Raw genomic sequence first — 27425 nt, 5'->3', positions numbered from 1 at the left:
TGGGGGGAAAATGAAGTTCTACTTCGACGTGAAAGCGTTTGTGGGACTGTGCGCGTTGGTGTTGCTGCTCATCGGCTTCATCGACGTGCTAACGATCAACTGGGCGCAAAATGAGTGCGAAATGACCTACATGTTTGAATTGCCCGAATACATCGTGAGTGGAGTTGACTTCTTTTCGCTTCTCTTCGAATAATTAAGAGGCCGCGAAGTGTGAAACGAGAAACTTTCTGCGCAGTAGTGAGTACGCGACGGATGTTGTGCTGTGCGAATTGGACGATATGCCTACGGAGAAGTATACCGTATATTTAACCGGAAAGTGGGAAAGTGATACAGTGCATAATATAGCGGCTGATTGCGACGTGAGCCGCTATGGGACCTTACTGTACTAGCTGGCAATCTCTGGTACATGGACGCGTAAGCGACCCGCTGAAGAACTGAAAGCGAAACATATGACAGATATGACAAACTAGTGACAGATTTCTCTAGGCGAAATAAATGACTGCGCGGTGTCCCCCAACTTCGCATGTGTTCGGTGCATATTGTTTCCGACTAGTCCACGTTTTATTTTTCCCCTTTTCTCGTGACGTTAAATGCTGCCCGAAGCTATGACGAGAACTTACATGTGTGCATAGTTACGGATGTGTAAATAGCTGGGATTGTTTTAAGTCTTCCTAATTCGCACGAGTCAGGGCAGTATCTGAAATATCAAGTTTGTAGACTTATCGGCATCAAAAAGTTTGTGGTATGTATATTTAAACCCTTGTTGACAGACCTTATATACACTTTCTAGTGCTGGATAAATTTCTACATTTATGCCAGTAGATTTTTAATCCTGTTTACCTTGCATAATGAATGAGATAGCCAGAAATGCGACGTTCTTGCACCAATTCTTGTAATGCACCAATTCTTGTAATGAAACAAGCACGTACAAGTCATTCAATATTGTACACGCACCAAGTGATACCACAGCATCTTTAATTTTTTTCTTTTCACTTCCTAAAAGCTAGCGGAGCCTCCATCATTAACAACACTGAACGCAGCTTTGTTGTATATAAGTAACTGTGCATTGCAATAGCAGCTCTCCTTCAAATTTACACCTATTAATTCGACCTCGGACCTATTGCTTAATTCGAATGCACTGGAAAGCTCCAGTGAAAAATCATTACATCGCATATTGTAATGAAAACTCGCTTAGTTAGAATTCAAAAGCATGCCGCTTCGGTTAATTCGACTCCCCACCGTGAGTCTTCATGTGCGCAGCGATTTCCAATAGCTTGGAAACAGGAAATTCAGCAGACAGATCCACTACTTTAGCCATGAAGCTATTTTATCTAAATTTATTTTTTATATTTTAGTGGCTGAAACTGCTTTTCTGCCTGTGAAGCCATCTGTTCCCGCTTGTTTCGTGTTGGGTCACCCTGAAGTTGCCTCCAAACATGTCGACACTCTTTTCCTCATGCTGGTTGAGTCGTGCTTCAAGAGCAAAAAACAAAGATATTACAGACTACTTCGAGCAATAAAAATAAATTAGAATTTGTTCATTCTGCCACCGTTTGTTAACTTGACCTTTCGGATAATTCGACCAAATCATGCGGTCCAGCAAAGGACGAATTAACGGGAGTCGACTGTACCATGTAAAAAGTCCTCAGACAAGTTTTTCTCTTTTCAGCCCATCAAACTAAGTAAAGAAGTACAGCAGAAGTACCCCAGGTACCGCCTGGTCGTCTATGGAGAGGGGTGAGCCGTTTATCGCTTTTCATAATATTGTTTGCTTCTTGGTCTGTGGTCTACTTGCTTTGACGATTGCAAACGACATTGACACTCTTTATTTTTAATGTTTGTCTCTTGCTGATTTTAATCCCTTTACTGAACAACAATTTCAAATACTAACTTTATAGCCTCTATTTTTACCGGTGCTTAGCTACTACTGCAAGTGAATTGTAAAAAAAAAAAAAAAAAAAAAAAAAAAAAAAAAAAAAAAAAAACTAGGGACAGACAGAGGGTACAGCACTAGTCATACAATGCCACTTGCAAAAATGTCAGCAGAGTCAGTGAGAAGATGTTTTATTGACAAAGCGGGAACAGTTCCTTGTTCTCTTTGTCCTGGCTGCTGGTTCCGTTCTCACCGCTGTGAAAAAAAATGTTTGCCTTGGTTAGGTAATCTTTTGTTTTATTAATATGTATAGAAGTATGTCTCAAGAATCTGTAATACTGCTGTCAAGATGCTTTTGATGTTAGATATCCTGGAGGGGGCAGCGTATGACACAATACAATTGTTGTTTGTATAAAGGTTAAGAAATATAAGAGCTCAAATGAGAGGTTATTTTCTGTATGCAGCAACCAAATAGGCTCATTTGTAAGGGCACCATTTCTTGCTGTTGAAATTGTAACTTTGTTTAGCAGTATGTAGGGCCTTATACTGTTTGAGTTGCTTACAAGGTTGTAAAGCAATTTTTCTGTTACTTCTCTGCCTGACTTTGTGTTAATATGTTGCTGTATGCATATTCTTATAGGAGGTGCCCGTGAATTCCGAACTTCCATTCCCTTCTCTATATTAGCCCAATTTGAGCCAATGATTCTTGTAGGAATAATGCTTCATAAGAAATATCTAACTAGGAGAAGAAACACCAAAACTAATCTCAGAAATTTATTTGTTACACTTATAACTACATAATTCGTTGACAGCAGCATGATGCTGAGCTTAGATCTCTATGTATCTTTAGTGCCCACTGCCTAAGGCGCATAAGTTGTTACCCCTCTTGAGCAACACAGAAATGGTCTTCAAATTGGTTGTGGGCATACTGATGATTGTGAGTTAAGTGAGTTAAGCAGTCTAAAGAACCATAAACCGTATTAAATGTCTTGAGTTATTGCAATTCATGAGAAAACCTTGGATACATCGCCAAAAAGTCCACTGGGATTTTTTAAATTATATTTTTATGCACAGTTTTTCACTTCAGTAATGAAATTCGCGCTAGAGAAGGTTGACTCAGCATTAATGAGCTAGTCATATCTCAAAGGACAAATTAAACCCATATTGATAAATGTGCAATCAAGTAACTGTCAAGCTACAGTTTAATAATGCTGCAGTTTGTGAAAGTCTTTTACAGCAATTTACTTGCTAAGTGAATGTTTCCCTCTTTTTCAATATACTGAATTCATCATTATTTTTGCTGTAGTCTGGCTTTGCTTATGATGTCCGGGCTTGTCTTTTGTTTGGTGATGAAAAGGTTGGACAAGTCACGTGTCGGAATTGTTCACCTGTCATTTGTGACACATGACCCTGTCATCTGCAGCAGTGGGGACAGTTGGCTTTGTCGACACGGGTGCACGCGGAACAAAGCCTCACCTATCAAAAGCATTATAATGACGTTTCACTTTCTAAATGTGGGTTACGCGCATGCGTATGGGTACTATTCTCTTTTTGTGCATTGACCTGCATTGCCGCAAGCCTCCTAGTACGTTCAACCGGAGTCTCCTGGGCACGCCTAGCCCGCGCCTTTTGCCGATCTTGTTTAGGGGACGTATTCTGTGGTCCACTTCGGCGATAATATCATCGCCTTTGGCTGATTGAATGGTTGAACACTACGTAGTGCTCAACCTGCCAATCAGCTCGCGCCTGGTGGCCAAGGCGATGGTATTGCTGAAGTGGATCGTCGCAGAATATGCCCCCAGCTCCTGCCTGGAGCTTGCCGACGACTTCAGGTTCGGTCAACTCGCGCTCGGCCTGCGGCCACTTGCGTTTGTGCTCTGTCCTTCTCGCTTCGTCTCTGGATCGCCAGGTGAACCTGGTACATCTGTAGTACACACAGAGTCCATAGCAACTGCCAGAAGAGGTGAACCCAGCGCACCTCCTCCTACTCTCCTCCTCCTTGACGCTTCACCTCCTTTCTCATCCTCCCTCCTCTCTCCTCCCTCCAGGCGCCCTCCTCCTCGGGCGCTCGCTTCCCTGTCCCAGCTCAGCGGCCTCGGACTTAATCTCGCTGATTTCACAGACGGGGCATGTACACTTGTGCATAAAGAATGATAGGTCGCATTCTGACTTAGAAAGTGGAAACAGTTGCACGTAGACTTGTCCTTGCTCTTTGCTTCCGCTGAATATTAAGTGGTGCATGCAGCACTGATCATCCATTGGTAGCATGTTTGGGGGTACTAACTTTGCTGCGTTCAAGTTCCTATTCACGTGGTACTTTAAATTTTGTGTGCTTTCGTTGCATTCCGAGAAAATTAAAACCACAGCAGCTATATTAATGAGAAAAGTTTATAGGTGTACTATTTCTCAACATGCTGTACAGCTTCTCCATTGAAGGTTTTCATTTGAAGCAATACTTTAAAAATTTGTTCATTAATTATTATTAATTAATGATCTAAGCTCGTAGTAAAGAAGTTCTTTCAGTTTCTCAAGAGGAGAACGAGCACTACTAAGCTGGTTGCATTCTCGTAGCGCACACTTGGATTTTTTAAGGCTTGCCACAAGTTAGCTGAAACACCTCGTATGACACCGTTATCTATACTGGGTGGCATCTTGAAAATTCATTAGAATCTCCGCCCACAAAACTTGGATCCTCAATAGCGCACAAATAACACGGGGACGAACATAGAAACGTCAACACACAACTTTTCTATGTCTATCCCTGTATTTTCAAGCGCTAGTGAGGATTCCAGTGTGACAGAGCAACTAGCCCGAATCAGTGCCACAAAACTGCACAGCAACTGCCCATCTGTGTCTCTGTGCTCCAAAACGTAGCTCCCGAGTTATAGTGATATTGCAGGTAGTTCTCCTCCGCTGTGATGTCATGATGTTGAGTGAACTTCAAGATAACAGTGCTAAAACAGGACTAAGACGAGAGGGATGGCGCTGACTAAAAGCCAATCTTTATTGTGTGCCGGCGTAATTGTATACTAAGAGTACAATATCGTCGTCAAGAAAATCGTCTACCAATCCAGCACGTGATGTTGCACTAATGGTTGTATGTCCTTGTTTGTGTTTTTTCCTTATACTGATTGTACTATCAGTATATGTTGACATTGACATGCAATAAAAATTTATTCTTTGTCAGCACCGTGTTTGTCTCCTCCCGTCTTGGTCCGATTTTTAGCACTGTTGCCTTCCAAGTTCCGAAATGTGCTACCCAGCCAAGTTTAACAGGCTACTGGTGAAGAGTCACTGTAATTGGCCGGTACATCTACACACATTCTCCTCGAGTTGGAGCGAGGTGAATTTTCCACTGAATAAATTTTTTTTGTTGCCAGCTGTAGTTACAAAGCTTTATTTACCACGTTCAAAAAAGGTGGCAAAATGAACTTTGGGTGTAATACGCTTGAATTGATGCAACGTGCAGAGTCTACGCCCGTCAGCTGCGGAGGGGCCACCTTCGCGGCGTGCCAGTCCTGTTCGTGCCGGGCAATGCCGGCAGCTACCAGCAGGTGCGCTCCATCGGCACAGTGTTGCTGCGCAAGGCTGAGTTCGAGGGATTGCCGTACCGCTTCGACGTGTTCGCCACTGACTTTCAGGGCGAGCTGTCGGGTCTCTACGGACCACTGCTGTGGGACCAGATCGGTGCGTTATTGCTTCTCTAAGCTGGGCTAAGTAGTCGTCCGCGCTGTTCGCGACTTTATTGCAAACAAACTTTGTTTGCCTCCTGCCGCCAAAAGCTCTCCTGGAGTCTCTTTTGAGTCCTGTCTGCCTTGCTTGCTTTGTCTCGATTTATTTTATACACAGCATTACTTGCCTCTATCAAATTGCCGAGCAATGTGCAGCTGACCACAAAAGTTTATGGGACACTGGCTTTGCCGACAAATGTGAATTTCTGCTCGGTTTAAAACGTGACACTTCTAACCGAACCACTTTGCAGTCATTTGTTGGGTGCCTTCCGACATGCAAAAATATTGGTTCCAGTCAGATGTCGGGAAGCACCCGAAATATTCGCATTATCAAGTGCACCGATTTCTTCGTTGTGTTTGTTGTGTTTCTCTTTTGGGAACTTCTTCAAATATTGATGATTGGACGTTGGAGCACCTGCATATGAGGACATTAGTGGGCCGATCCCGGAGACAGCGTACGTGTGTAGCCAAGCCGTGGAAATCTCAGAATGACCGCTACAGATTCTAAATCAAGGTGTCTTCAGCAATACAGTGCATTGCTAGATTGCTTGAATGCTAATCGCATTAATGTCGACAGTCATCGTGAGGTGGGTTTTTCTGTTATTTTTGTGCGGAGGTTCGTTATAAGCAGGTTTAACTGTATTTAAAAACGTACCCACAGCACCGTTATGCACTCCATAGAACTAGCATATAATGGCAACCAAAATTTCAGCTGCCATTACAAAATAAAATTTCACGAATATACTTTATTTTCGTTTGTAGCGCAGATTGTTCTAGCTCTGACTAATGCCTCACAGCATTCTTTCGCGAAGAAGTCTGCGAATTATTATTGTAGTACACAATCAACATCCTGAGTAATATAACATTATTTAGTATTTCTACCTAAGACTTAGTATGTTTAGGTTTTGACTATAGTATTTTTCAAACTTACTCAGTTCAGTTCAGTAGTAGGGTAAACTGGAAGGAAGCGCCGTGTGTGTGTTGGTTTTTCTTTGTTTCGCTGTCTGTAACATGCTGCATAATCTGTACCAATGGCATACCATCTGGCCGAAACAGCAACATTAGTCATACTGGAAGAAATCTGTCACAAACAGTGACCTCTTATTAAAGTGGGGCACAGCTTATCTATGCTTCCTGCATATCTGATAGATATATTTTACTGTGAAATCTGACAGCAACAATAGGGTTTCGCATTAAACTCACTCTCCTCTGACGGTGTTCTACCCACACGTGGGGTCGCCAAGTTGGTGCGGCGCTGCAGAAACAGCACCCGGGCAGCTTCCGGGCATCTCAGAATGCTGGTGTGATGTGCACCACCAGTGGCATTGCACGAGATGAGACTAAAGGAAAACAGCGAGTGTTTGTACCTTTAAGTTTCGCGTGGGTTCTGGCGTTTCTGCGCACAATGCTCCTGCCAGCAAGGGAAGCCTGAACGCTGCCCAGACTCCGGCAGAGCCGATTGAGGAGGGCGTAACGGTGCGTCCGATTGGCTTTGTCCTTTTGTGACTTTGTTTTTGCACCACAACACATTGCATGCCTGTTGTGTCTCTGGAGACTTTCTAAACCTCTGCGCGTGGGCCACTCATGCGTCGTCACAACGGCACCGGTATACACTGGCACCAGTACACAAAAGCACCGGTGGTGCGAGCGTGTCTCGAGTGTCCATGTAATTGCTACTGCAGTAAAACAGCAACAAAGAAACAGAAATAGAAGTAGGAGTTAGCGTCCGTGGCATTCTTTCAGTTGGAGTGCTTTAGCCAGTTAGTTGCTTGCATGAACCGCCGTGGTGGCTTAGCGGCTAGGGCGTTGCTCTGCTAAGCACGAGATCGCATGATCGAATCCCTACCGCTGCGGCCGCATTTCGATGGTGGCGAAATGCAAGAACGCTCATGTGCGGTGCATTGGGTGCAGGTTAAATGACCTAAGGTAGTCAAAATTAACCCGTAGTCCCCTACTACGGCGTGTGTGCCTCATAATCAGATCGTGGTGTTGGCATGTAAAACCCCAGAATTAAATTTGTAGTTGCCTAAACGTCTTGACTGACGCGCACCTGTTTCGTGGCGCTGCAGGATTCCTGCACGAGTGCGTCCGCACCATCCGCCGCCTGTACAAGTCCACGCCCAACGCAAGCCTGGTCGTCCTCGGTCATTCCATGGTGCGTCCTCTCCCGGTGGGCTCGTTATGTGCATGGTTTGAGAACAAAACGAGTCTGACAGGGTGGTGCATTGCTTCTCTCCATTGCTTTATCATTCAGGTCATGTGACATGCGAAACTAACTGGCTTCTTAATGGGTCGTAGAAAATACAAATTGAGAAAAAAACAACAACAAAAAAACTGGACATTTTTAGTGTTTGTGTTAGGGGCCTGAAAGCTTGAAGCTACATGGGGTAATTTTTTGTGACTATTTTGATAAAGAGATCTATTTTTGTTTTTCTGACGTGGTTGTAATCTTATGCAAGTTTCTTTCATTTTCTGCGAGATATTGCAAAAAATTTGTTCCTCAGATTTTGATAAACAGGTATATCAGGGGCTTATCAGGACCAACAACATCAAACATTGAAATTTTTCTATGAAGTCTTGCAATTATTGATCTGGGGTTGATGGGGCATTAAGTTTCATGGCTTCTGCATGATTGACTTCTGTAAAATGGCTTCTGCATGAATCAAGAAAGTAAGGTCAAGCGTATTGCTCTGTCTGCCTTAGAACAAGAGTTGCGAGACTTGAAAAAGAATTCGAAAATTTGATCTTATTGGATTTCTTTAACCATGCAGGTACCCTGTTTAGGGAAATCTGAGGAACTGATGTCAAAAAGTGCTATGAAAGGGGCTTGTTGGTGGCTGTTAATACATTTTTTTCTGCGCTATGTACAAACCGAAAAGACAAAAGGATGAGTAAAGAAAACGTGGGCAAATGGATGGTGTTCAAACTTACAACCTTACAGAGTTGTAAATTTGTGCACCATCCATTTGTCCCTGTTTTCTTTATCCATATTTTTGTCTTTTCGGTTTGCACATAGCGCGAGAAGAACATATGAGGAACAAGAGTTGCATATCTTGCTATAAAATTAAGTAAAGAAAAGTTCCATGAAATTGGAAGTTTATGAGATAAAGCAAAAGAAACCTCATTATTGAAATAACCTCATAAAATTGCACATATCCACACCTTTTCTGCACCATTACTCAAGGAATGATTTTTGAACATTTTTGTCCAAGGCCCAGATGATGCATTTTAAAACTTCCAGACATCTGGTGGGCCATTCACGTTAAGCCTTAGTGTAGCCTTGCCAGGCCTTAATTTATACCCTTGAACCTCAATATAGTTAACACAGATATAACGAATTATCGGATATAACAAAATAAATCTACAATGTTTCTTGCCAATATCAGTATGTAATGAATATATGCTTATAACAATTATCGGATATAAGGAAGGTATTTTCGTGTTGGATGCAACTTCGTTATAATGTGGTTCAGCGGTACTTTATTTATATCAGTCTGTAACGAATATATGTCTATAACAAATATCAGATATAACGAAGGTATTTTCGTGTTGGATGCAGCTTTGTTGTAACGCGGTTCACCTGCACTTCGTTTGTTAATAAAGCAAATTTTCTTCGCATCATCATCGTCGTGATTGTCGTAATCATGTGTCATCGTTGCAGGGTGGTGTGGTGGCACGGTCCCTGTTCACGCTGGAGGACTTTGAGCATGACAGCGTGTCCCTAATCATGAGCTATGCCGCACCTCATCACAGTGCTGGTGAGTTCGTGAAACTTGACTGGGATTGCTGTTTTGGGTTAGCATTAGAGTTGATTTAGCGAGGGGATCAAGTAGAGTGGCCCGAAGCACGTGATTCCTGCGACTCCAATTCACTTGCATAAGGGCTGAGGTGTTACGAGTGATGCAAATCACATGAAAAAAAATAATAATAATTGCTGTTTGTTTGGGTTTGTTTACAGCACATTCATAGATACGCGCCTACTTTTCTCTTCTTGTAGTGCTTGAGAAAATGGTGCTTTATAGTTGGTTTTGTTGTCCATTGGTAACGAGACAATCAACACACTCCCCCACACCTTTCTTTTATTTATTTTACTGCAGCCAAACAATTGGCTATAGCAGGAGTAGGAAAAAAAACTATGAATTTTACGTATACATTACAGTGCTGATCACTAAGCCTAGATTCCAATACATAGTGTCCACACGGAGCTGCACATAGTCCGACCTTATCCACACATAGTGCGGACCTGATCGCCCCTTGCTGCCTATTGACATTGGAATCAGTTGCCCTAATGTTCACTCTGAATATACATCAGTCGTTCATGGCTTGAGCTACAACACGTACATGGACTAATGCTACCTCAGCATGCTGTACAGTGGAGGCACTTTTAAACCTTCCTGAGAGGCATTGGTCACAACGAGGTACTTAAATTAGTTTGTATGTCGCATGTTGTGGTGTTTCGTGTATGCCGTGTGGCACGTACCCAGTGCATTCATGGCGTGGCTCGTTAAAGCGTTGGCGCGACAGGCGTTCGTGGGAAAGCGGCGCATACCCTGGGCATTTGTGGTGCAGCCTGCTAAAGTGTCGGGTTGCCGTCCTTGAGGAACCCTTGGGACGTAGGTTCGATGCTGTTCAGCATTGGAGAAATTTAAGGGATTCCCCAGTGGTGCATACCTAATTACCCAAGTTGGCATCATAGTTTCTTCGAATGGCGGTACCTGAGCAGTCTCGCATCTGCAGTGATGCATGCCGTCATGAAAGAGGTTGAAAGAGGTTCGTTGTACATGTGTACACATTGCCACATACTCGTTAGCCCAAGTTGGTCCGACGGTTGGTTTCAAATCCTGTTCCTTCATCACAGCAGCCTGGTGCAATACCCATTCAACCATAAACTACCCAGTGACCCGGTTAGGCGGGAAAAGCTGGCCCCCTGAAAGTGCGGGGAGTAACCTAAGAATGCTGTTTCATTAGAAAATGATAATTCGACGATGTCATACAAGTACTCCTTTAAAGCAGCCTCTCTCTGGTTGCATGCATCGTGCAGCCCTCTTGGATTCCCACCTGAATGACTTGTACGAGCGGATAAGAAAAGCGTGGTCGCCACCGCGGTTGCCTGTGATAATGGTCTCGGTGGCCGGTGGGCGAAGGGACACCCTCGTCCGCACCGAGCTCACCCGGTTGGAGCCCCACAAGCATCACATCAGCACCACGGTACGAAGTCACGATTGCGATCGTCTGCGCTGTTCCATCTTTTTGTAGTGTGTCGCCTTCATTTGCTTTGCTTTTTCGTTGGTGCTTACATATTACGCGATCTGTCCAATGCGTAATGAAAGCAGGGAAGGGATAGCATAAAGATTCTATTTCATTTCATTTCGTTCTCACGATTTGTTCGAGCTGTGCTCCATCTGGGTACGTTATCACTTTGATTGGCCGATTGTGTCCCGAGCTGCTCTCTGCTTTCATTATCGGCATGATTGGCCAGTCGTGAGCAGCGGATGATAAGAAAGTCATGGAATCAAGGGGAAAAATTCACTATATCTTATCAGCCCCGTATTGGAACCAGAATGGTGGCCAAAACTCCTTCATTTCAGCACAACTGTCATTTGCAGTTTTGTAGGTTCTAGAGTATTGTCAAGCGGCCATTTAGGCCACTTTTTTTCTCTCGAATTCGTAGTTTCTGTTGAACAATATTGTGTTGAAAGTTCGGTAAATAGTCTTCGTGAGAATGCATAATCCTTGTACAACAGTAAGTAACATTTCGGACTTCGGGGTGTTATCTAGTGTTTGTTCTAGTTTATGTTACTTGGGTTGATGGGAGTGATGCATACAAATAATCATGAAACTGAAATGAAGTTTTGGTTGGTGAATCAGTGGATTGCGTCTTCCAAAATTTTTCTCCTTAGTTTTGCATGCTGGCCCTGGGCAGTGTTCTGTGCAGGTTTCATCTTTTAACTTTCTTGTTTCGCAGAGCACGGCAGTGCCAGGTGTCTGGGCCTCTGCAGACCACTTGACCATCGTCTGGTAACGGAAACATTGTTCTTTCCGCTTAGTATTGAACGAAGCATAGTGCCTTGGTGCAACCATAAATAACGCTGCATTTGCTTCATTTGCATGCCAAAGTGTTGCAAACGGTAAATTTCACGGCAGACTACTGCACTGTAATCTGTCCACCTTATTCGACTTTTTAAACTTGCAAAAGCAGATTGCTCTAGACAGGGCAGGTGGCATAGAGTTTCCTACGAAAAATACGGAAGTAAAATCTTGTTCTGCGATTGTTCAGCTATATTGGAAATGATCGTTAGTATGTACTACGTACGTGGATTTGTCTAATCTTGACCGTTTGTGACTTCAAGCCTTCTTCTGACGTTCCTTAATACGCTTTATTTTTCTAAGTTTCCATGCAATCATAGTTTTCTGAACACAGCAAGGTGACAAGTCACCGCGCACGCGCATATTCATTTTGAATCGTTCCATTTATAACGTAATACTTTATTGAAAATGATCGATTTTCAAAGATGCTAAGATGTTTGAAGCCAGGAGGATGAAGTCTAGGCATTGCCCATTGTTCTCATGTCGGTTGAACCACCATGTTTACAGTTCTCGTAGACACCAGTGTCAGAGTAGTGATTCTTTTAGGGAACTGTCACATAAGCTCCAGGGAGATGTTTAAGAAGCATAGCGCTACTTGCAACTGTTAGTAGACCCTGCTGTGATAGTTTAATGGCTATGGCGTTGTGCTGCTGAGCATGAGTTAACAGGTTCGATCTCAGCTGCGGCATCCTGCATTCCGGTGGGCGCGGAATGCAAAAACGCTCTGTAGGTTGCATGGGATGCACATTAAAGGAACCCCAGGTGGTCAAAACTAATCCGAAGTCCCCCGCTATAACACATTGTGGTTGTACAACACAATGTTATGTGCTACAACACAAAGCATTGCGGTTTCGGCATGTGGAACCACAGAATGTTCTTTGGCATTTGCAAGTAGCGCTGTAGAACCACGTTTGTCGTACACGTCGCCTTCGCTTTTGTCCCATCTATAGCGCACTTCTGCAAGTTGAATATGAATTACTACTCACCCAAATTCACACACGTAATTTGAATTTCAGGATGATGGCAACTTTTTGTTAGAGCATCACAAAGCTAAAAAGGACACAGAACACTTGTGAAATATTATTTTTTTGCCTTGCTGAGGAATGTATTGGACGCGCAGGTCGTATGCCGGGGCGACTTATACAAGTGAGAGTGCAGCATCCGTGATGTGTCCAAGAAAGTGCTGTCTGTTATGTCTTTTCACAACACGCACTTTGCATTAAGCAGTGAATTCTGTCACAGTACTTAGAATAATATCTGGTATTCATTTGTAACCATGACATTCCTTGAATAACGTGACAGCTTGGATAAGGCAGTGCATTGCATAGAAGAGAGGATCTGTCATAACCAGAACTCTCCATGGGTGACATCATGACCAGAACTCTCCAATGATGTCATAACCAGAACTCTCCATGGGTGATGTCTTGTGATGGTTATGTACGTATGGTCACTATTTTTGTCTTACATCATTGGCTACAATGCCACTGCGCCTCCTATGCAGCATCAAAATTGGTCACTCATAACGTGACCGACGATAATGTATAGAATACGAAGAGAAGGATCACTATGAAGTTTGAGGTTTGTCCATGTTAAACTTAAGATATTTAAGAACTTGCTCATCTCTTTTTTTAATTCATGTAGGTGTCAGCAACTGGTGGTGACGTCGGCAAGAGTGCTGTTTGACCTCATCACCCGTCAGAATCGCCAGGCAAGTGGGCAAATTCAGATGGCTTTGTAAGATGCAGTTTGCAAAAATTGCATGAAATTAACAGTGGATTTTTAAATAATCAGCGAGTAAGTTAACTTCGAAGCATGTCCTTCAGACGTGTTTCAGGTGATGCTTTCATGCTTTCGAATAGCATGTGAGAAAGCTTTAGCATGAGCTAAAGCTTCCTTTTAGAGCAAAATGAGCATAGCAAAGAAGTAGAAGTCAGCTGAGCATATAGTTAACCAAGATGAGCTCTGTAAGTATGTGGAAAGTTTTAATATGCATAGTAACCAAAATAAATTTTTTTCTGTACATTCTCGAAAAAGGTGCACGTTGCACAGGTGTATTACACAAAAGCAGCTAGTTCTTCATAAGTATCTAACCGTGAAGTTTCCTATGTGCTCGAAGTTTGACACTTTCACAGGCCCATATTTACCAAAATTGTGCAGTTATATAATGTTGAACTGTCAGCTTACCTGGAATATTGACTGGGAGCTTACCACTGTCGTTCAAAAGAAAAGTGTACAATCATTGCATTCTACTGATGCTAACATATGGGGCAGAAACTTGGAGGTTAACAAAGAAGCTCGAGAACAAGTTAAGGACTGCACAAAGAGCGATGGAACGAAAAATGTTAGGCCTAACGTTAAGAGACAGGTGCGGATCAGAGAGCAAACGGGGATAGCCGATATTATAGTTGACATTAAGAGGAAAAAATGGAGCTGGGCAGGCCACGTAATGTGTAGGATGGATAACTGGTGGACCATTAGAGCTACAGAAAGGATACCATGAGAAGGGAAGGGCAGTTGAGGACGGCAGAAAACTAGGTGGGGTGATGAAGTTAGGAAATTTGCAGGCGCAAGTTGCAATCAGCTAGCACAAGACAGGGGTAATTGGAGATCACACGGAGAGGCCTTCGTCCTGCAGTAGACGTAAATATAGGCTGCTGCTGCTGATGATAATGGAAAGTAGAACTAGTCCTTTAACTGGTCGCACCAGTGCGAGTCTCTTAGCCTGGTCCCTGCAGTACTAGTCACTTGACTGGTCCCTTGAACTAATCTGACTAGGCAACTTGATGGAAGATTGACCGATGGTGGCACTAGTGGTAGGGTAGTCGATGTTCAGTCCTGGCAACTTGTCCCCCCACAGATCCCTTGTACTCCTTCAGCTGATCCCTTTAACTAGTCCCTTAGCTGCATGGTCCCACTAGTGCTGTTCCCTAAAATTGTCCCTTGAACTAGCCCTTCCGGCTAGTCAACTGGTCCCTCCAGCACTAGTCCCTTGAACTAGTCAACATGATGGAGGGCTAGTTGAAGGGACTCATGTTGGCACTAGTTGGACATGCTCCAGTTTAAACTAGTCGCCACTTCAACAAAATGAGGAAAGTTGGATTAAACCTGAAAGATTGCCTGATTTATATCTTTCTTAATATTTCTGAACTTCAGGTGGGCATTCTTAAGCTTTACAATAAGTATATAAATAAGTTTTTAATACCGACATGCATATATTGTTGACTATTTTTCCTGTAACTGATTTTTAACCTGCTAACAACTGTTGAAGTCATTGCTTGGGGCAAGACGCGCCTACATGTATCGGAACTTTCCTGAATGTTGTTGCCAATTCTATCGCAAGAGAATCTTGTCTAAGCGTTTTGTCTATTCACATAGCCCATGCTACGCGAATTTGTGGTGTACATTCTAGAATGTATGCGAGCACCAATGATTACGTGGGAATGTACGATGAGTCACAAATAAATAGTCAACGCGCTCGACCCGCAGATCAGTTTTTAGAAAACTGGCGACTGTGCTCGCTGCTGTTGTGCTTTGCGTGTTGTTTGTCTTGCTGTGTACTAGGTTGCTCAATAAAGAGTTCAATCTTTAATTAATGCTTTGGCAGCCATACTCTTCGTCAAGAAACGTGGCAATACTGTTACAAGTTAGGCTTGTTCAGAGGTTCACCTTTTCTATTCTCTTTTTCTATTTCATTTCTGACCATGCGAATAGGTCAGGCTGACAAAAGATCCGGAGCACATTAAGGCAGTGGTCAACTTTCACTTTGCCCGGCGGCCCTACGGGAAGAAGCTTCCAGCGGAGGATGCCTACGGCCAGCCCATTTACTTCGGCTCAAGCGGCGAGTGGTCGGACCACCTTGAGCCTTCCTGGCGTGTTCACAAGCAGAAGGTGGGATTCGCTATTCTGGATCAAACTTAACAGAATAAATTAAAGGTCTTAACGCTCTGAGGCAACTCGCTGACTATGAAAAATGCTGTTATTGGGCTTAGGGCGGCAGATTAACTCTTTAATGGAGTACTGGCAGAAATTTTTGAAGTTGTAGGAACTCCATAATCTTGTTTACTCGATTCTAGGCTGATCATTGAAATAGGAAAGTCGGAAAGAAGGTTTTCCTCCAGTGCTAGCAAAAAAAAAGGGGGGGGGGGGCATTCGACTGAGTAAGGAGCCTGCATTTTATTACGGTTTGTTGACACGTCGAAGTGGACAGGCATCAGAACTTTTTCCGAGCGGTGCCTCAAGATTTACGACTTCCCTCACCTTTGCCTGTACGATCTCTGTCCTGATATACACAGCCATGTATTTTTCCACCTCAAGGTGTCGGATCTTTTTGCGGTACAGTGAAGGCCATCCGCTTTGCAGCGCTGTGGAAAAGTTCATTTCGTTTTTCCCGCCATAATGTCCAAGAGGTGACGTTAAGTTCATGGTGATTGCGGCTAAACAATATATTCGACTCTAAGCCAAGCCTTGAGTTTTTACATGATCTCCCCCCTCCCCCCCCCCCCCAAAAAAAAAGTGTCAGGTGGTAAGCGTTTCCCACGTGTAAAATGTTGACACCTGACATGTATACAAGTTAAATGGAACTTATAAAATACATTTTTGTTTGATACTAAGTTTGGTCTCGAAATGCTGGACCTTATGTCATTGGCGTTCTTGTGACACGACATAAAGCGAAATTTTTGGGTAGCGATAAGGCTAGGTGGTGCATTGACAGGAATACAGCGGTGCAGTTAGGGAATAGGCGGCATAGAGTTTCATGCAATAATTACTAGAGGGAACTGCGGCGCTAGGTAGTTCAGCCAACATGAAATTGATGGTTAGTACATGGATTGGCCTAAACTTTGTCCTTGTGGCTTCAGACGGCTTCGTGACTTTGTAAACTCGTCATTTTAGACAAAGTACCGTGTTATAAACAATTAAATAAACACCATTATAATTGTCCGACGGCAGGACTCGAACACAGGACTTCTAGTACGGGAAACCCGATATTGAAACCCTTACGCCATGGGCGCCTGCATCGACGAGCGGCATAGAACACCCTTACGAATTTTATGCGGGCAAGTGAGTGCGTTCAGACGCTTGGCGTGTTTCGATTTGGCCACCTCAACAGGCTGAACCGCTGCAATTAGTAGCGATTATGCGTGTTCGTAGGGCGTTCTGCATTTATACGAAAAATTTAGGCCAAGGAAGGCAGATAAAGCGTAATTTGACAAAGCCACAAGAATGTCACAAGCCCCAAGCACAAAGATTAGACAAATCCATGTCCTACCCATCATTCCCATGGTGGCTGAAAGATTGCAGCGCCCTCTAGTAATTATTGTGGGAAACTCTATGGTAGGCAGTATGCTAGTTGACATTAAGAGGAGGAGACGAAGTTGGGCAAGCCATGTAATGCATAAGCAAGATAAGATGATAAGATTAGATGATAAGGTGATGGCAAGATAAGATAAGCCTGTCAGAGTTACAGAATGGGTGGCAATAAAAGGGAGGCACAGTCGAGGATGGCAAAGAATTTAGGTGGCGTGATGACATTGGGAAATTTGCAGGCATAAGAAGAGGTCAGCTGGTGCTGGGCAGGGGGAATTTAGAGATTGCTGGCAGAGGCCTTCGTGCTGCATTGGACATATAAATAGGATGGTGATGACGATGATGCAATCTGGGACGGAGGCTTCACGGCTACTATGGACTCCGCTACCGAGTACAAGGTTGCTGGTTTGATCCCCGGTGACGGCGACTGTGTTCTGATGGCAAAATGCAAAAAAGGGTTCATGTGCCAAGCTTTTGGCATACATCAGGGGACACTAGAAAGAAACACTGAATCAGTTAAGGCTGTGAAAGTATTGCATCAGAACTTTATACCCATAAATTTGGCGGTTAAGGTTTGGTTATTTGAGCAAAAATGAAGGTCACAGTCCGGTTTTCTTGAACTTAGAGTGTAATTTACTGGTATAGATCAACTTAGTTTTCTCTTTAGTGTCACCTAAAAAGAAAAACCCACACAGGTGGTTATAATCACCATTAACGACCCGCCCCCGGATTACACTGTAAGAAGTTTCATTAAATGGTGTGATTTTCGAATTAGATTGATTGTTTGACACATACGAGTTGTCTCTCAGTACTTGTGAACGTGGTCAAAATGGAGGGCAGGCTAAGTTAAACCACATCATTGAGCATTGATTGATTGATTGATTGATTGATTATCTGTTTAAGAGGTGTGCTCAGATTCCCTCCCCTGTGTGACCGCGCTGCAGGTTCTGGTGTCCCGGTGGCTGGTGATGCCGGTCAGGGAGTCCGACCAGGTGGTGCTGCGGGCGTCGGGTCTCGTAAGGCATGCGCGTGTGGCCACACTGTGGCTTTTCCTGTTTCTGCTGACCACTGCATGCCTCCTCCTGTCCCCTCGCAGGGCAACAAGGAGTGGCTGTATGGCTGCACAGAGGTGCGCAAGGAAGCCGCAACGGGCAAGCTCCTCTGGTAAGTCAGTCAGTCAGCCAGTCGCCGGTCAGTTCACCGGTCATTCATTCATGATGAGTTGGTAGCCAACAGATAAATAAATCAGTACAGTCGATCCCGGATATGTCAAACCCATATATAATGAATGATTGTGTATATGGAACACACGTAAAACCCCCTTGGAAATTTCTGTATAAATGTTTTATTTTGTATTTAGAATTGCCTATATATCGAACTTTTTTGTGATCCCCCTTCAGGTTAGATATATCTGGGTTCGACGGTAAATAAATTACATGCAGCTTCAGAATGGAACGACCTTTCCCACAGTACTACGATATCACCTACTTTTCAACCATTTTGTGGAGTGCACAGTTGCCTGTTATATGTGAGGTTGATATTAATGTTATGTGTTATTGTTGATGTTATGTGCATTAAATGTGTGGTTAACACTGTTAATCATTCCTTTGCATCCACGCTTTATGGAATACCCCTTAGAGGGGAGCTTAAGCTGATAAAGTGAATTCAATCAACCAACCAACCAATCAATCAATCAATCAATCACTCTCACAGTCATTGATGTGCAACCACCGCTGCCACTGCCTCATCTGAGAGTTTAACTGAAGATGTTTTGGCCCGTGAGAAGTGTTATCAGATTTCCAGGTGCCTTTGTGGTGTTCTTTTTGTCCCCTCCAGTACGATGGGTGTGAGCCTCTCCCGGGAAGGCGTGACGCTCCCGTATCAAGGATCTTACGGCATTGAACGGCGGGGCTTCCACGCATCTGGTGCCGAGTTGCGGGCACGGGGCCTGAAGGCCTTGCTGGTGCACGTGCGGCCCACCACGTCCAAGGCAAGCCAATCCGAGCCTCTTTTCTGCGCCCTTCCTTTCTCCAGAGCCCTTTGTTTCGGGGAATTTCTCACAATAGGTGGCATTCAACGATGATGGCCTCAGAGTGATTGAACCAATCTCGGAGGCTGTGTTTTTATGCCACAGGTTCTTCGCGAACATGTGGCATGAAGTGGTGTCATGGTTGCCATGTTTCGAGCACCAGATATTGTGCCGCGGGGCTGTGGTATGCATAGGAATACTGGGCAGTTAGGGGCTTCAAATTTAAATCGTTCTCGGAGAGCCAGGACACCATGAAAATGTCGTGTGAACCGCATTCCATCTGCCGCAACTGTCAAGTCTCCGCTTCTAAAACAATGTGACGCTGTTTTCTCCGTAATATGTAAGAACTTTTTTTCTCTTTAAGCATAAGCACTAGTGATATTAAACTGAAGGAAAGATAAATGGCGCCTTCGCTCACCGTGCTTCAGTTTCAGTCATATGTTTTTCTTGGATGACATTTTAGAGCCATCAGACAAGCACAAAAGGAGAACGTACCTAGATACCACGAGCACATCACGGTGTCTACGTCTTCCTTTTCTTCTTGTCTGATGGTGCTAATATGTTATCCAACTTCACGTACCAACAAGCCCAACACTCAGCAGTGTTGTTTTATGTTAGTGTTATACATTTTTCATTTGCTTCGGTTTCTCGCACTATTTGTGCAAGAATGCCTTCACTAAGGTGATCAGCAAGATGCTGCTTCTTGCTGTATTATTGCATAGGAATTTGCTATGAAAACTTAAGTATATTATGTTGGTTTGTACGGTTATATTGAATTGAGGCGAAATGACGGCAGTGTCAGCACTATCTGCGCAGCGGTATCAATTAAATGCATCTGTTTTCTTTCCTTACTTTTATGTTGCATGTGAGGAAACATTCACATAACAGGGTGTGAACTTGGCCGCAATGGTAATTCATGGTTAACTCGCAAGAACGCTTTACGAAAGGAACATAGGCAAGGAAAATGGTACAAAATACATGGCACTACTTCCACCTGATGTTTATAGAAAAGTAAGCGGAATAGATACTGTCAAAAAAAAAAAAACACATTTTGTAGACACAACAGATAATGTTGACATCAACATTTTTTTTTCTGAGATATATTTTGTTAACCTTTCTATTGCTAACTGCTGTTAATGATCACATGGTCTTACAACAAAAGTTACAGGCAGTTGATGAATGATGTGCTCATTGGGGCACTGGAACTGAATACAACTAAAATTGTGTTGGTACGAGCAACGAGAAAAAATAACCCTGGTGTGTATAAACATTCAGTTAATACTAAGTGCGTGATGATGGAAGTTCCCCAATTGCAAACGCCTTGGTGTCACGTGGAGCAACAATGTCACCTGGTTCTTGCACGTGTCTTCTGTTTGCGCTTCAGCAATACGTAAGTTGTGGTTGCTCAAGAGAAATCTCAAATCGGTATCTCCTGGTGTTAAACAGTTAGCCTACACGTCTTTCATTACGGCAAAGCTCGAATGTGCCGTGTTTTTTTGTTTGGGAGGCCCACAATAAAGAAAATGATCTCGGAGAGCTAGAGTGGGTTCAAAGGAATTCAGGGTGGGTATTCTGTTAGTGTCCGCCAAGTGGACGCGTCCATTTCGTCTGCTGCTAAAGTGCCGATTGGCTGGGAGCACCCGTCTCCTTCTCACGCATATCACCACCCAGCCAATCAGAACTCCAGCAGCAGATGAAATGGACATGTCCACTAGGTGGACACGTACCGAATACCCCCCCTCCCCCCACCCCCAGTACAGTTGATCTTTATTTAATACAGACAGGCTGACTCACTGTCTTTTTTAATGTGGCAACACTATATTCAGTCATTGGAATTGCTCAGAAATGAGTTAGCCAGTTGTTGTTTTTGTTTAAGTGCCTTGCAGGGTATTGTATTGCCTAAGACTTAAAAATAGGTCTTAGACCTCGCAACACAAGGAACACAAGGCACACTCACGAAACATTGCTGGCTCCAATTTTTTTGGGGGACAAATACATTTACATATACCTTTTTTACTGTAACTGTTGCAGAGTGGAACACATTAACCTGCGCTTGCATTTGGTGCAAATCATTTTGTTCGTGAATTGGAGTGTTACGAAATTAAAGTGCAGTAGAACCTCATTGATACGATCCCGTTATGTACGATTTCCTGCTGCCAACGTTCTCGATCGAGGAAACAAAAAATTACCCAATAGAGTTACGTTTATTTTTTCCTGGTTCATACGTTTCCGGAAAACACGATCTCTCGGCACCAACGTTCAGTGCATTGCCAAACTGCAATTGTATCGTACATTTTCCGCTGGCTAGGTCCCATGTAAACAGGAAAATGCACGAAGTGCGTGCGATCGAGAACAGTAGCTGTCCACCATAGCAGCTTTGCCGCAATATTTGCCTGTCTGTCTCACGTGAAAACGCCAGCGTGCTCTTAATTTCTTACTCCGGTACCAGCAAATCTCCCGGGTCGTCTGACTCCACATTCACTGCTATCACCACCAACCATCTTCAGCTATTTGTTTTACAGCGCTTGGAGAGTTGTGCTGTTAGAAGCGCACTGCACACTTTTGGTAGGCAATAACTGAAATGTGCCGCCGTTTTCTGCCGCAGGTGGCGCGACGTAAGCATCACGTTTTACTCTGGCAGCATCTGACATCGTCCATCGTATTGTTTTTGTTTCGGCTTCCAGTTGCCATCTTAAAACACTAAGCAATAAGAAACGAACAAAACATGCTTTGGGCTGTCAAAGCCCCACCAGCTTGATACGGGTCGGCAACAGTTTGTGCAATGCATGGCATTACGTATGCATCAACTGCAGTTGAGTCTGGCGAATTTTTAATTACTTCGGATTGTACGTTTTGCCCAGTTAGTGCGTTTTTCTCACATTTTTTTTTTTCAGGAACATGTAACCGAGGTTCTACTGTATACTGAACCACAACACTGAGCAAAAGTCTGTAAATTAATTTTCTGGACTGCTGCCCATACTGCTGCCATTGTAAAAATGTTTAACCTGCGTTAGTGCAAGAAAATATCGGAATTACAACAATGAAAATAAACTGTTCCCTGTGCTGAAATTGTTTCAGTCTTTGCAACTAAAACCCCCCTCTCTATTTCTTTAATTTGTGAAGTCCTAACTCTTCTGTCAAGGTTTTACACAAGAACCACAACTATTGGCTTTGAACGAAAAAAATTGGTATTTGCACCAGGCCTAACTATAGTAAATGCTGTGGCATTTTTCTTTACCAGATTATGTGGTATACAAGAGTACTACTATACAAACTACTCGATACTAAGTTATTAGACTAGAATTACTATTTACTTCGAACTCGATTCGAACCTGAAATTTACTGTTCGCCCATCCTTATAACTGATTGCTAAACAATGCTAACAAAGCCTAACAATGTTGTAACATGTGGCACAAGGTCTCACCTTCACCAAATTCTTTTTCCTTCACCAAATTATGTGGTATACAAGAGTACTACTATACAAACTACTCGATTCTACATTATTGGACCAGATTACGATTCACTTTGAATTCAATTCAAACCTGAAATTTACTGTTCGCCCATTCTTAAAAGTGAGTACGAAGCCCTAACAGTGCTGGAAAACGTGGCACAAGGTCTAATGAATCAGAGCCATGACCGCAGATGACTGTGGTAGGCGAGCGTCTGCAGTCATCCGAGCGGTGGCGTGATGTCGAGCTACCCCAATGGTGGGGTTCCTCCAAAGTGCTTCTGACGGTGCCGCTGACGGAAGGTGCAGCCTTCTACAACCTGAGCCTCCACGGCCTGTGGCATCCCTGGCAGGCCTACCGTCTCACCCTGCAGTCGAAGATCTGTCGCACCGGAACGGAAGGTGCGGTGTTCACCCAAGCTTACCTGGGCATAGAAATGCTGTAACTCTGTAATAGGGATGCAGACAACGTGAATAAACATAAAGGACAAATAGGGAGACATCAGTACAATCAAGAGGTGCCTTGTGACCATCTTGATGTCTCCCTGTTTGGCCTTTGTGCTCTCTGGTGTCGTTTGCGAGCCATGACGGATCAGCTAACCAAGCAATATGTTCTGACCTGTAATAGGGCATTTAACTTGGTTTGTGTATGCTTTTCAACTGGTTACACTCTGGTAGGTGATGGTGAAGCATATGCCTTGTGGACTGTTGCAAGCAGTTCACAATGGTGCCCCTTGCCAGTGCTTCTGAGCAGGTACTCGTGCAGACTTGGAACGGTGCACGCTTGGAACTGTACACGTTTGAAACAGTGCATGCTTAGCACAGTCCATGCTCTGATATGTCCACACCAGTAATAGTGCGTGCTCGAAACAGGTCACACTCAGGTAGGGGTTGTTGAAGCATACGCATTGAGGACTGTTGCAAGCAGGCATAGAAGGCAGGTACCGTGCCCTTGACAGTGCTCCTGAGTAGATGCGCGTGCAGACTTGGAACGGTGCATTCTTGGAACAGTGCATTCTTGGAACTGTACACGTTTGAAACAGTGCATGCTTAGCACAGTCCAGGCTCTGATATGTCTACACTTTTAATAGTGCGTGCTCGAAACAGGTCACACTCAGATAGGTGGTGTTGAAACATATGCATTGAGGACTGTTGCGAGCAGGCCTAGAAGGCGGGTACTGTGCCCTTGACAGTGCTTCTGAGCAGACGCTCGTTCAGACTTGGAACGTTGCAGGCTTGGAACTGTACACATTTGGAACAGTGCGTGCTTGGCACAGTCTATGCTCTGATATGTCTGCACTTTTAATAGTGCATGCTCAAAACAGTCCAGCATCTGTAGTCGTACTCAGAGAGAGCTCCTGCTGGAAAGTATATGTATATTATCATTTACGGAATTCTGGAGTACTGGAGGTGCAGACGGGCGCGACTGTGTTGGTGGCGACCTCTTGTGACAACATGCTTAGCCACAATGTGTTTGAAATAGTTTGTGTTGCAGCAGTGCCTTCATTGAAGTTTAAGTAACTATAAAGAGGAGCTAAGATATGTTCGTGAATATCTGTTGCCGTCATCATCATCATCATCAGCCTATATTTATGTCCACTGCAGGACAAAGGCCTCTCCCTGCGATCTCCAGTTACCCTTGTCTTGCGCTAGCTGATTCCAACTTGTGCCTGCGAATTTCCTAACTTCATCACTCCATCTAGTTTTCTGCTGTCCTCGACAGCGCTTCCCTTCTCTTGGTATCCATTCTGTAACCCTAATGGTCCACCGGTTATCCATCCTATGCATTACATGGCCTGCCCAGCTCCACTTTTTACACTTAATGTCCACTTTTTACACTTAATGTCAACTAGAATATCGGCTATCCCTGTTTGTTCTCTAATCCATACTGCTCTCTTCCTGTCTCTTAATGTTAGGCCTAACATTTTTCGTTCCATTGCTCTTTGTGCCGTCCTTAACTTGTTCTCGAGCTTCTTTGTTAACCTCCAAGTTTCTGCCCTATATGTTAGTACTGGTAGAATGCAATGATTGTACACTTTTCTTTTCAACGACAGGGGTAATCTCCCAGTCAGAATTTGGTAATGCCGGCCGTATGCGCTCCAGCCCAATTTTATTCTTCTATAAATTTCTTTCTCATGATCAGGGTACCCTGTTGCCATCATTACAACACCTTTTGCCAGAAGCTGTATAAGTACAGTTGTTTAATTTAATAGTTAATTTTGCTTTTGCTAGTTAATAACCCCGTCTCATCTCAGTGTATTGTTACTAGTGCTGCTTCTTGTATCTAAGTCTCTGGTATTCCGTAAAGGGTGATAGATACACAGACAGGCTAACACTAGTTTCGAGGTCTAAACATTTTGTGAAACAGGCATGCTGCGCATGTATATTTGCTCAATTTCCTGTATTGTTTTTTTCTTGCCAGGGCTGATCATATCCTATGACCAAAAGTTTTTTGCTTACCTTGAAGTGTTAAATTTTCATAAATGCAACATTCATGGAAATTTTAGGGGTGCAATGGGAAAGCGGTTTGCAGTAAACTTAATTTTGCCAGAGGTTGCCTGTAGCTATGTACTTGATTGAAATGCCATGTAGAGAAAGACAGGAAAGATGGGAAATTCGGCAAGCTCCACTGGTTCGTTGTGGAATACATATACAGTGGAACCTTGTTGATACGGTCTTCGTGGGAACCAGAAAATAAAATGTATCATCCAAAAATAGTATCATCCAAAGCAAGCCCCAAAACGTAAGAAAACAGGCTTGCTTGGTGACAAACTCGATAGCAAAGTTTCCTGTGGCGTCGAGTGATACTGCTCTGCATAACACACGTGTTATGGAAAGCAGCATCGTGACACCACAGGAACCGCAGCCAACAAACTTTTATTCAGCAACTTCAAAATAGCTCGACAGTTTTCTCTGAACTTCCTTTTTTTTGAAGTCCGTAAACAAGTTCTTTTGAAAGATAAAAATAAAAAACCAAAGCCGTTGTTTCCTCACTCAACTGTGCATTTGCGATGAAGCCGCAATGAGTATCTAACGTCGCCAGTAGTTGAGCACCGGTTGCTGCAGCTGTCACCACCACCTTCAGTGCCGTCATCTTGGTCATCATCACATCGTCTTCCGTGCTGCTTTTTATTTTTATTTTCTTTTTTATTTCTTTTTTTTAAACGGTGAACTAATAAGCGCGAGCAAAAGGTAACGCGAGCAGACGATACTGAGAGTGCGAAACGGTCGGTCTGGAGGCGCGCGCTCCCTTCCTTCTTTAAGAGCAAGCACGCACCTCCAGACCGGCCGTGCCCACGCGTAGATCACTGAAGGGTGCAGCTCTCATTGGTCGGCTTCGCTCGCGGCTCGTTTGCCGCCGGAACGCGTGGCAATTTAAATCAGTCCAGGACTGATCCCTCCCGCGGCATGAAAAACCTGCTTCGTGGCAGATTTTGGGGCGCGTACATCTTGCCGCTGCCGACGCGCAGTGCGCATTTTTTCGCTAGTTTCGCTGGCCCTTAACACGTCGTTCGTGGGTTGTTGGAATGTAATTTAATCTAGTACACTTAAATATAAAGCTACTAGTTTCAGAAATAACAGTTAGCAGTCGTATCATCCAATTTCAAATAGAAACGTGATCATATCAACCGCATGAAAATACATTGCTCCTATGGGGTTGGCCGGTAAACGAGAAAAAACTGATCATCCCGAAAGACGTATTACGCAATATCGTATCAACGAGGTTCCACTGTACAGTAGAATCTCGTTGATACAATCTTCACGGGAACCGGAATATAAAACGTATCATCTGAAAATTATATTATCTGAAATACATTGCTCCTACAAGACATTTGCCGGGAAAAGAACATGAAACGTATTATTCCCCAAAACAAATTATGTAGAATCATATCAACGAAATTCCCTGTACGCATACTGCGTAACACAATAGTGCATTTATTGTGGCTTACAGTGAACAAATGACAAAGCTGAGAAAAAACAGCAATGCTTATCTGTGTTCTTTGTTACTCATCATTGTCTGTGTGCTGGTCCTTCCCTCTGTCAAAACTGTGCGTGCCTTTCTTTTCTCTCTTCTTCTCGTAATTGCTCTTGTCCTTAGTGTCAAATGTCAGCCAATCTTATCGAGTCAAATGTGTCATTTTCACGTTGTGACTGTGTCTAAATTCACCCATGCCTCGTTTTCTTTTTCCCTCTTCTTTGCATGAAGGTGACGGCCTTGTCCGATTCCTGGTTCCCTGGGGCAGCGAGGACCTCTTCTTTCACATCCAGTACCCCGTGTATGCAGGCACTGGTCACATTGACGTTGTTAAGCACAGTTGTCATTCTCAAGTTATTACCTGCACGTGGAAGCGTACGAAACTGCAGTACCAGCGAAGATAGTAACCAGTACCTCGCAGTAGTACGTTCTTTAGAGAACTGCCATATTGGCTTTACCGCAATGGGCTGATAACTCGAAATATGGCAGCCAGCACATCGTTAAAATCGGGATTACAGGGCAGCTAGTTCGCTCCTCATCCAAACAGCGTGACATTGGGATGGTTGGTGATCGTCAGAATTGAGCATGTTGGGCATGGAAGAAACACCTTGAAGAAGGAGACAAGGCAGCAATGAAGGGCTCCATCGTTGTCTTGTCTTCTTCTTTTTGGGACATATTTTTTTTTTTGTGCTCAACATGTTCAATAGGTTTGTTCACTCTTTCACCATCCTTCACATTGCCATGGAGTGGTCCGACCGACACGCAAGGATGTTGTTAGGCATAGAGGGTGACAAAGTTAGGGCGGCATCCATCTTGCACCTGCTGTAGCAACTCAGTGGCCACGGCAATTCGCTGCAAATCACGAGGTTGCAGGTTTAATTCCCATTTAGGGTGTCTGCATTGTGGTGGGGGCGGAAGGCAAAAACGCTCATGTACTGCATGCTAAAGAACCCTAGGGAGTCAAAGTTTATCTGGAG

At 43.8% G+C, this 27425-nt stretch overlaps 1 protein-coding gene across 1 annotated transcript; it reads left to right on the top strand.

The window, feature by feature from the left end:
• On the top strand, positions 1 to 27425 carry LOC119435880 (GPI inositol-deacylase). The gene is made up of 14 exons (XM_037702580.2): positions 1 to 154; positions 1670 to 1737; positions 5343 to 5560; positions 7674 to 7759; positions 9266 to 9362; positions 10646 to 10812; positions 11570 to 11622; positions 13333 to 13399; positions 15403 to 15579; positions 17940 to 18011; positions 18092 to 18159; positions 18832 to 18985; positions 22667 to 22874; positions 26680 to 27425. Exons 1-14 carry the CDS (start codon positions 11 to 13, stop codon positions 26850 to 26852), a joined length of 1752 nt encoding a protein of 583 aa, XP_037558508.1. The 5' UTR covers positions 1 to 10; the 3' UTR covers positions 26853 to 27425.

Source organism: Dermacentor silvarum, unplaced genomic scaffold, assembly GCF_013339745.2.
Source record: "Dermacentor silvarum isolate Dsil-2018 unplaced genomic scaffold, BIME_Dsil_1.4 Seq982, whole genome shotgun sequence".
Lineage (NCBI taxonomy): Eukaryota > Metazoa > Arthropoda > Arachnida > Ixodida > Ixodidae > Dermacentor > Dermacentor silvarum.
The sequence above is the reverse complement of the archived record's forward strand: the minus strand, read 5'-3'. Positions and strand labels throughout refer to the sequence as shown.

Coding starts and splice junctions, on each gene's coding strand:
- LOC119435880 (XM_037702580.2), top strand. CDS start 11: ATGAAGTTCTACTTCGACGTGAAAGCGTTTGTGGGACTGTGCGCGTTG. Junction 10,813..11,569: donor AGCATCACATCAGCACCACG/GTACGAAGTCAC, acceptor CTTGTTTCGCAG/AGCACGGCAGTGCCAGGTGT. Junction 22,875..26,679: donor CTGTCGCACCGGAACGGAAG/GTGCGGTGTTCA, acceptor CTTTGCATGAAG/GTGACGGCCTTGTCCGATTC.